This window comes from Sinohyriopsis cumingii, chromosome 1 (assembly GCF_028554795.1).
Source record: "Sinohyriopsis cumingii isolate HCF-2022 chromosome 1, ASM2855479v2, whole genome shotgun sequence".
NCBI classification, from domain to species: domain Eukaryota; kingdom Metazoa; phylum Mollusca; class Bivalvia; order Unionida; family Unionidae; genus Sinohyriopsis; species Sinohyriopsis cumingii.
The window spans coordinates 65,134,079-65,145,663 of NC_142961.1; the positions used below are offsets into that span (position 1 = coordinate 65,134,079).

Below are 11,585 nucleotides of genomic sequence, written 5' to 3' on the forward strand. Positions count from 1 at the left end.
AATATAATGGCATTTCATTATGATATAGGATGTTTGTTCATATATACTATTAGTAACCCATTGTATACTACCCCCATGTCTCCCTAAATAAATAGAGTCGATTTGTACTACAATTAAGCCTATATAATAAAAGATTAGAAGCAACAGTATTATACTAAATAACGGGTATACTAAGTGTATTAAACTGGCCGTGAGTTTTGCATGTATGATTATGGCCTGTGCACTTACCGATTTCTTTTATTCACACGTCTTATGTGTGGGTCAAAAATGCATACTAACCACCGATTCTCACAAATTTGATATCAATGTATATATTTCTCAGCAGTCTAGATTGACCCATTTGCAATATAAATCTGTAAAAATACATGCCGTGACTCTTCCCTTCCATACTTGCGAATGTAATTATCATTAGTAAAACAAATAACGCATTATTGAATAAATTGTTATTGAGCTATGACTAAATCTAAACAATTTAAATATCGACTTGAGACAAAAGGTACCACCCTGTTCCCATCCATGGGGGTCACACACGTTGGCCCCGATATTACTCTGACAGGATTGCGCAGTCTGTGACTGCCATGGTCACGCTATCTCATGTTTGTCATCAATTTATTATCATTATTATTATTATTATCATTCGTTTAAAGACTGTTGAAACATATGGACATAATAAATTTAAATTGGTCGTCTTTAGATTTAATCAATTGTGTTTGCTATTAAATTTGTTTCATTTCGACTACATTAGCCAACCAACGCTAAGCAGTCTAAATCGATATATGCCAATATAAATCTGTGCATTACTTGTATTATTTACTTAAGTTATTGTAATAGTATTTTCCAGTATTATATAAGCGAAATTGCCTTACTCAATGGCATAGTCTGTGCATGCGAACATTTCTTTCCTATACGAAAATCGCTGTACTTCATATTGTTACTATATGTCTATACCCATGCTGTTTTGCAATGAAAACACTTATATCCTTGCAACAATTATATATCTGAAGCTAGTATTCATGTTATACAACAGAAATAACATGTTTAGTATTTTCCAGTATTATATAAGTGAAATTGCCCTATCAATTGTATAGTCTGTGCATGCGAAATTTTCTCTCCCATACGAAAGTCGCTGTACTTCATAGTATTACTATACGCCTATACCCATGCTGTTTTGCGATGGTAACACGTATATCCATATAACAACTATATATTTGAAGCACTGGAGTCATGCTATACAAAAGTATAGAATATGTCCAGGTATGTTATTAAATGCATCTCCAACTTTCTGTTCGTGCGACTCATGCATACTGATAAAAAAATTGCGAAGTTACAGATTTTCACATCCAAGCTGGGTGTGTCTACCATGACCTTTTGTGATGGTACAGCATATCTCAATATCACAACTATAGATGTGAAGCTTAGAAATCAACCTATACAACAGTATATACTATATAAAGTTTAGCTGTAAAGCTTGTAATTCAAGCTATGCAACATCAAATACTATATGTAATTATCTTATTAAATAAATTTTTTAGTGGTCTGTCCATGCGATGATAACACGTATATTCATACAACTACTATAGATGTGAAGCTTAGAATTCAACATATACAACAGCAAATACTATATGTAATTCTATTATTAAATAAATGTTTAGTTGTCTGTCCGTGCGACTAGTGCATTCCTATACGAACGTTAACTATGTATGTATATATGTATGTGCAGTCCTATACGAAAGTTAACCATGTTTGTATGTTTGTATGCATGTATGTATGTATGGATATATGTTTAATTCTACGCAGGGGTATTACTATTATTTATGAACATACATTATAAAAAAATAAATAACTTATATATATTCAAAAATCATATATCATATTAAAGAGAGCGGATTATTATATAGCGCTTTTCATTTAAAAAATGTAAGGCGATAAATCAGGGGATCTTTTTAAGTAATTCACGGATTAATACATACATACATATATACATAAATACACACACACACACACACATACATACATACATACATACATACATACATACATACATACACTCATACATGCATGCAAACAAACATATTACAAACATATATCCATACATACATACATTAATTAATTGTTCGCTGTCTTCAGTAGTCAGCTACATTTTAACGTATATAAAATATTATTACAAGCAATAGTATTATAACAAATCACCGGTATACTAAGTGTATTATACTGACCGTGAGTTTTGCATGTAGGATTATGGCCTGTGCGCTGACCGATTTCTTTTATTCAAACGTTCAATGTGTGGGTCAAAAATTCATACTAATCACATATAACCACCGATTCTCACAAATTTGATATCAGTGTATATATTTCTCAGCAGTCTAAATTGACCCATTTGCAATATAAATCTGTAAAAATGTATGCCGTGTCTCTTCCTTTGCCTAATTGCGAATGTAATTATCATTAGTAAAACAAATAACGTATTATTGAATAAACTGTTATTGAGCTATGACTAAATCTAAACAATCTAAACCTCGACTTGGGACAAAAGGTATCACCCTGTTCCCATCCATGGGGGTCACAAACGTTAGCCCCGCTATTACTCTGACAGAATTGCGCCATGTGTGGCTGCCACGGTCACGCATTCCAGCTGAGGTGTTGATCAATGTAAATACCAAGAAGTTTTTGATTTTTTTACAATAGATACGTCTAAGCCATTTTGAGTTAGATGTAAATCCATGTTAGTAGATAGACGCTGCCCTGTTTCAATTGTCATACATTTCGTTTTAGAGATGTTAATATGCATTTTGTTTTGATGACAATAGCATGGTATAGCAGTGTTAGGGACCAGCTTCGCACTGCTAAAAGAGACCGCCTTAAAGCTGAGAGGCTCTGGCTTTCCACCAGACTCACTATTCATAAGCAAATCTATGAAGTCGCGAAGAAGAACGTCACAAATATAGTCCATGCAGCGAAATCAGCCCACTACACTACTAAGATCATGGAAAGTTCCAGCTGCAAAGAGCTCTTCGAGATTACTAACAAGCTAATGTCAAGGAACAAATCAACACCACTTCCAACTACCTTCTCTCCAGTCGACTTTCCGGACATGTTTGCAGATTTTTTCCGTGACAAAGTACAAACCATTAGAGATAAGCTTGACAAAACAATTTCAATTGACTCATCGTCACCATACAGTTGGGATACAGATTTGAGCGGCAACCATTAGCAGCATTTGAACCTGTCTCTATGGATTTCGTACGTACAATCCTGATGAAGAGTGCATCAAAGTCATGTGAACTTGATCCAATTCCAACATCACTGCTGCTTGAGTGCTTAGATCCAGTATTGCCTTCACTAACTGATGTTATTAATACCTCTCTTTCATCTGGGGAATTCCTATCATTTTTCAAAACTGCCATTGTAAAGCCTCTGCTGAAGAAACCAACACTAGACCATAACGATTTAAAGAATTACCACCCAGTTTCTAATCTCCCATTCATTTCAAAAATCTTAGAAAAGGTTGTTCTATCCCAGCTTGTATCTCATCTAAATTCAAACAGTCTTTTTAGCAATGTACAATCTGCATATCGCCCTTGCCACAGTACTGAAACTACTCTTTTAAAAGTAGTTAATGACATTCTCTCTGCATTGGATAGCGGAAAGATTACAGTCCTCACCCTCCTTGATTTGTCTGCAGCATTTGACACAATAGACCATGCTATATTACTTCACCGTCTCCAGCATGTATTTGGCATTCATGATACAGCCTTACTGTGGTTCAAGTCCTACTTGGTCAACAAGACACAAATTGTATCTGCAAACGGAATACACTCCAACCCAGTTGATCTATGTTGTGGTGTTCCAGAGGGGTCTGTTCTTGGACCTGTTCTCTTCATTCTGTACACTCAGTCGCTCTCAAGTGTCATAGGTCATCATCCAGTGTCTCATCAGTTGTACGCTGATGACACGCAAATATACAAAACTAGCCACCCAACTGAAGTTGATGCTACCATCCAAGGTGTAGAGAGGTGCATTTCTGATGTGCAATCATGGATGACTTGTAACAAGCTGCAGATGAATGATGATAAAACTGAGGCTATTCTGATCACAACACAAAGACTTTCTCATTCACATCCTTTACCTAAAACAATAAATATCAGCAACGCCAACATTAAATTAACACAATCAGTACGAAATCTAGGTGTTACTCTGGACAGTACACTCATATTGCACCAACATGTCATGAACATATGCAAGGCTGCATATCTTGAGCTGAGACGCATCAGCTCAATTCGCAAATATCTTTCAGTTGATGCCACTAAAACACTTGTGTGTTCATTAGTACTTTCAAGACTGGACTATTGTAACTCAGTTCTGTCTGGTTCATCTCAATATCTACTCCAGAAACTTAAAAAGTTCAAAACACAGCTGCTCGGATCATACTTAGAGTACCACGATCAGAGCACACCTCCCCGCTGCTCTGTATCCTACACTGGCTATCCATTCGATCCAGAATCAAACACAAAATTTGTTCTCTGTGCAACATTTCACTGTCGGACTCGAGTCCAACATACCTATCTGACCTCACTCATGTGTACACACCAGCAAGATACCTACGCTCCTCTTCTGACAATCGTATACTCATTATTCCAAGTATGAAAACAAAGTCATATGGACAGCGTTCTTTTGCATACCAGGGCCTAGCAACGTGGGATGAATTGCCCACTGAACTTAGACACAAAGACAAAGTGATCACATTCAAGAGGGCTCTCAAAACATACTTATTTCGACTGCAAGAACAAACTTAAAGATCTAATAATGTTTCCTACCTGAACTATTCTCAGCATGTTTTTTATTTTTTAATGTTTTTTTTCTAATTTCATGTTGTTTGTTTTTGTAATAATATTATTATGTTTCTTATCGTATAGGTGTTGTCTAAAGTTGTAAAGCGCTTACAGCTTCTGAAGATTAGGCGCTATACAAAGTCCTCATTATTATTATTATTATTATTATTATTATTATTATTATTATTGAGGTCGATTTGAAGTTTATTTTTAATGGAGTCTAGACATTTATCAGATAAATGCAATGTAGAATCGTCAGCGAAAAGATATGTGTTAGCGTGCGCTGGATACAAGGCTAAGTCATTGATAAATAGTAGAAAAAGAAGAGGCCCTAATATAGATCCTTGAGGAACACCACTTAAGATATGACTTGGTTAGGATATATATTTACCCGTGCAAACAACCTGGTGTCTGTTTGTGAGATACGACGTGAATCAGACAGCTGAGTTTGGAGAAAACCTGTAGGCTGAAAGTTTTTTAATGAGCATCGAATGGTCAACCAAATCGAATGCTTTATTAAAATCAATGAAGATTGCGCCAGTAAGTTCGCCTGATTCTACTGCTAGTAGCAATTGGTCTATAAGTTTTGTCATTGCAGTTTGACATGAATGATTCTTTCGAAAACCTGATTGTGATCTATGGAGGAGTTGGTACTTGTCAAGATATCTGAAAATATGCTTGGTGACATGTTTTTCAATAAGTTTTGAAAGTACGGATAGAACAGATGTGGGTCGATAGATGGATGGGTCATTCTTTTCATTTCCCTTATAAATTGCGAATACTTTTGCTAACTTCAGTGATTCTGAGAGTGATACTACAGGAAGTGATACTACAGGTGATTATTTCTTTCAACGACTCTGAGACTGATAAAGCCGACATTTTCAGAGTTTTGGGGTGAATTCCATCTAGACCAGCATATTTGTTTGTGTCAAGTGTAATTAGAATATCAAAAGGGTCATTTATTATTATTAAGGAAATGTTGAAACTAACATGATCGGGTACCCTTTCATTCACGACTTTAGTAAGTTTGTCTAAATTATGCTCCGTATTATTAGACCTGTCAAGCGCTTGGGAGATATTAGTAAAAAAATGGTTCAGCTGATTTGCAATATCGAGCTCATCAGTATAATTTGTGCCATCAACTATAATTTCACATGGAGCTAGAGGCGCAGGTTTCGTTGAAGTTAGATTTCGTAAGTGATTCCAGATGGATCTGTCATCGGAGTTTGATGTGATGGCTTTTTCGAAAAAGGACCGTTTGTGTTTTACAATGATTAATTTGACTTTGTTCTGCCACAAACGATAGTTTGTAAAGTCTTTATATTTATAGTAGTAACTTCGTTTGCGTTGTGCCTCTGCGACTTCATTAGTATACCATTCTGGTTGTTTTGATCGTTTAATTCTTTTTAATTCTGGGGGCGTGTTTATTTAGGATAGTAAGAAAACAGTGATTCCAGATAGACAAGTCATAATATGGGTCATAATATGTGGTGCCTCCGTCTTTACATGATGTGCAAAGATCTTTATATGAAACTTCTTTATGGTATAACGGTACAAATTGCGCAAGTCCAGGTGGGCGGAGCTTAAGGTGTAGGGAACATTGTATTCAGAATTAAAGAACAACACTAGCTGTGATTGGTGCATTATGTAAGAGTTGTACTTTCTGTTTGTCTTAAAAAAAAGTTGAGCCTCTTGGCAACATGTGAGTTTGTGTTAATTTCTATCTAGATCATATTTTGTATTTTTTATGATCTTTTTAAAATATGGTACACATGGCTGAAAATGTGCTTGTTGTGACTAGATAACTCTTACCCCTGTCTAGTTCCAGTAGAGTTATCTCTCTTAAATGCAATGGAGTACCTGGTTATGTCATTGTCAAATTGACAATCTAGCATTGTTCTATATGACAGTGTGTGACATGCATGCTCAAGTAGGACAGAAAGTATATTTATTTCACAAAACATTAGCATTGAGGTATATGGAAAAACAATTGGTACCGTGATACCTTATAATGAGAAGCAAAAACGGAACTTGCGCAGGCGCGCGAAGTTGCCAAGCAGTCCTTGACAAAAGTAAGTTGGTCGACTAAAACTGGGTAATCAGATTTTGGCCCTGTTATCATCACCCTGTCAAATAGAATACACACTACTCATAATCTAAACAGTGGTCTCCACCAGTTTCTGTAACAAGACATCAAAACACATGAGGAAAGAAAGCCTGTGTGCGGTCATTCTAATACGAGAGAGAGAGAGAGCGTGTTTATAATGACGAAGGTATCTTGGTACTGATAATAATTATGCAAAATATATTCTCAGTAATACAATTGCATTGCATAACAATCTTTGGTTAAGTGAGAACCTTACCGACATTGTTATTTATTTAATTTGGGGCAGAAATGATTTTATTTGAAGACCCTTTAGATATGACTATCATATTCCATTCAATGTCCCATGTACTGCTACACATAATATTGGTAAACATATAACACTCTGAGAAAGTGAAGATTTTATATCCAGTCTTCAATCTGCTGTGTATATTTGCTTCCGCTTGAATATGCGTTGTTTTCTGTGGCACCAAAAAGTCCCAAATAATGATACCGATCATCCCCTTGTCAAATAAGCTTCATTGGTAGAGTGACCGGATTCCTCCCCACCAGAAATATTTTCGGAATAGGTGGGGGCAAATATGTAGTGGTCAGCCATAATGTTTTATGTATGTAGACCAAATAATGTTTAGATATAAAATTGGGGGCGGGGTACATTCCCCTAGCCACAATGTGTGAGCGCCCCTGTTCCCCACGTTAAGATAAAATGTATGTGTTTATTAATAACTTTCAAATCATTCAAAGTACAGAGGAGCTTACAGACACTGCTAATCAAATTGACTGGTTTTCGTCGACTTATGGACAAAATTCAATATATGTAATCAACATAACAGTTACATTAAAAACAGAGAGAGAGAGAGAGACAGACAGACAGACATACAGACAGAGACAGACAGACGACAGATAGAGAAGAGATATGTCTTCATCAAACTGCAGATGAAGTCTTACCATTATTTCTATGGTGTATTTCTGAGCTCTACTTTTGTGATTGTTAATTGCCACGTCTGTAGCATTTTATTACCTATATTTAAGGTTATATATACATTCTGATATAAGGATACCATCGTGTGTTTTAAAAGTGAAGTAAGTGATTAAATGAGGATTCAAGAACATCCCATAGTTTTGGACATCGTCCAGGTATGAGAGTGTCCTCCTGTGTTGTTTTATGCGGCAGACAGGAACATAATAAGGTTATTTTATGATGTTTTTATTTGTAATTTTTCTATCCACGACAGAGTAAAGTGGCGCAGCAGTGAGTACATAAATAATGAGTGAACTGGTATTTAAATTAGTCAATCATTTATTTTAATACTTTATGGTTCAAAGACAGAGCCCATGCCATCAAAGGTACTTATCTACTTTTCATAGTACTAAGTTAATAATAGTTGGCCCAAACAATTTCCATCCATTTCATAAATGAAAGGAAAAAGTCTCAAATGACCAATCAGTAAGATCTGTGTTTCTAACTTAATCGTAATTATAGGTAAGGACTGTCAAAGTTCTGGTACATTAAACTTCAGTTTGTGTTCTACGATCTAAGTTCTAAGGAGACGGAACCTGTCTGTTAATGCATACTTTCTTAACTTATTGAAGTGTTCTATCATCGTTGTATATGTGATTCTAATCGAGAGACGTTGACCCTGACTGGCTGTAGCTGTATTTGACGGCAGATTATAATTGTAGTCGATGCTTGTCGCGATTTGATCAGTCTGTTGTTTTTACTACACGTGGATCTTCTCTCTTTTAAATGCATTTGATCAGGCGTCTTCAGTACAACTAAAAATATCACAAGAAAAAAATAAATAGATAAGAGTCAATGTTTGCAACAACGGCTTACTTGTATTCACTTATCATAGGCTCTGAATGTAAAATTATATATTTCATCGATTTACTGTCAAAATGTTTGTCTTGCTAGACAACTAATTGATAAGAGCAAACTTTCATTCCTGTTTAGTCGTGAGGAAAATATGGGGCAAGACGCATTCAGTTTACATTCAAGCAGCTTGGAATAACTTCGATTAACAACATCCTGAAAAATGGATCGTGCATCGTTTGAATTGTTAAGCATTTGGATTCTGTCGTTGATACCCTCACACTTTGGATGCAAAGTAACTCCGAATGTAAATATTCTCAGTGATCTGTATTTGGAATATACCAGCATAGATGGAGCGACATTTGCCCTAACATCCAACAACAGCTTTCAGTCGGAACAATATTTTCGTCTGGTTCATGAAAACGGTGTCATGGGATATTTACCGATCAATATTTGTAACTTTCTGAATATAATTCGAATAGATCTCTCACAAAATAAGATAAGGTTACTTGGTAACATTTCGTGCTTACTAAATCTTGAGGAACTTGACTTGAACCAGAATCGTTTGACCACAATTAATGACAAAACATTCATTCAGCTGGAAAAACTTGTGTTTCTTGACATCTCGAAAAATAGAATCAAACATCTTGATCCATTTTCGCTGGCTTCTCCCAATTTAAACATCCAGTACCTGAATGCGAGTTACAATGAGTTGACATCATTAGACATCACAAACCTTGTTATGAGTGGGCCATTCTGTGAAAGAGATTTCAGTCATAATCAAATGACACAGCTAACAAATGAATTGAACAAAGAATTGAATCTCAGCCAAACCTATGGTCCTGGCATGGTTTATATGTCCGACAATCCATTTCAAACATGGCCTGATTTTAGAAAACTAGGTGTACAAAACTTGGCTATGCTAGGGACACTGTTCGACTTTGGATTCGATTTTCGTAATGCTAATTTTTCCTGTGATTGCGAAATGGAGCCATTCTTAGAAGTTGCAGAGGAAGTCATTCATAAAGTTTGGGTGGATTATTTCGATGTCAAATGTGCGAGTCCGGCGAATCTAGAGGGAGAACTTATAATAGATTTAGTGAAAAAAAACAAATTGGACCTGTTTGTTTGTACCAGAGAAGCACATGAAGGATGTCCAGTCAATTGCAAATGTGTCGAGCAACCGAGCAAATCAAGGTTTTTAGTTGACTGCCAAAGAAAAGGTCTGATAGAGCTGCCACAAATCTTGCCAAATACATCATTTGCATATGAGTTGAACGTGTGTGATAATGAAATATCTGTTCTTGATTCTAGAAATTACTTCGGAAATATTTTAGTCCTAAAGGCTAGCAATAATTCTTTTCAAAAAGTAGATGACGAGGCAATAAAGATGCTGCTAAACGCGACAAATATATCATTAGCAAACAATACACATTTGATTTACCATTTCCCGAAAACGATACAGTATTTGCCTTCTCATTCCATGGACTTACAAAATGTGGTATTGTTTTGTGACTGCGAGACTCTTTGGTTGTCTGATTGGCTTGACCTTCGTCAGATTAGTTCAGATTCTATATTCTGTCAAACGGAAAATCATGGACGAGTCAGAGTAATTCACTTGAAAAGTTTGCTTCTCAAAGAGTGTCAAGTATTGACCTTTACGAGTGCGATTATATGCGTCTCTCTTGCCTCCGCTATAATTCTTTTCGGTGTGCCTTCTTTTCTTATTTACATCTTCAAGTATGAACTCACCATATTGTTTCGAAGACATGACTCTTCCATATGCGAATTTCAATACGACATTTACATATCTTCGGACGAAGGAAACGACCAACTGTGTGTGTGGATCAAGCAGATTCTTTTGCCGTATTTGCAGACTTTTGAATATCGTATTTATCTCCCAATGAGAGACTGCTTGCCTGGCATCATCGCAGAGGAAGAATGTAAGAATATACTGCAAAAAACAAGATGTTTTCTGGTTATATTGTCTGAGAGCTATCTCTGCCAAGATGGTCGACCGCGGACTGAAATAGAATGGAAGTATGCCTGGGACCTGTATTTGAATGATAAACGCAGGAAGATCGTGATGATCAACTTTGACCATCTTTCAGCACGTTTTGTGAGGCCAAGACAAATCAAAGCTTTTGTCAGATTAGGAAAGGTTATTGACTTCGGAAACCGGGACGGTATGCATCTCCATAAAGTTCAAAGAGCAATCGGATCAGACAGGAACAAGTCAAAGGACCTACAAAATAAGCGTCCATTTTTCAATATCAGGATCTTTACATTCAGGAATCAAGTAGATTTTCAAAGACAAATCTCAATGACGTAATATAAAATTTTGAAATCGGTTAATCTGGATTGTGAAAATTGATTACTGTAGTATCATTTTTTCGTTGGGCTCAATTTTCTTGGTTTTGTAAATAATAATAAAAATTTGGGGCACCAGACAGATGCCCCCCCCCCCCCACACACACACACACCTGTCCATAAAAAAAAGGTTGTTTTATGTGTTTTTGTATCCCCCAAAGATGTGTTTTTTGTTTAATTTTATAAAAAGAATTTTGAATGAATGTTTATTTTAGAAATATTTTGGTTGGGGTATTTCTAGAGTTCCCTAGTGTTTCTATAGGAATGTTCATCCGAGATAGGTTTTAATCACCTTTCTCAGAATTCCTTCCCTAGTTATGTAGTTGACCTTTACTAGAGTCGCCTATGTCCCATGTATGCTATATGTGTATGCTATATTGTGAGTAGTAAAGTGGGACGATTCAGCGTCAATGGGAATTAGCATTACAAACCACCCTGGGACTGTTTAGCGTCAATAGGAAATTTAACA

The 11,585-nt window shown here is 36.0% G+C and overlaps 1 protein-coding gene across 1 annotated transcript; it reads left to right on the forward strand.

Moving 5' to 3' along the window:
* Positions 1-8,350: 8,350 nt before the first annotated feature.
* Positions 8,351-11,191, forward strand: LOC149807013 (uncharacterized). Its single transcript, XM_089933165.1, has one exon. The coding sequence runs from the start codon at positions 8,970-8,972 to the stop codon at positions 11,076-11,078; it is 2,109 nt and encodes a 702-aa protein (XP_089789291.1). The 5' UTR covers positions 8,351-8,969; the 3' UTR covers positions 11,079-11,191.
* Positions 11,192-11,585: the final 394 nt, after the last annotated feature.

Bases quoted from the DNA above. Each gene is read 5' to 3' on its own strand.
- LOC149807013 (XM_089933165.1), top strand. From the start codon at position 8,970: ATGGATCGTGCATCGTTTGAATTGTTAAGCATTTGGATTCTGTCGTTG.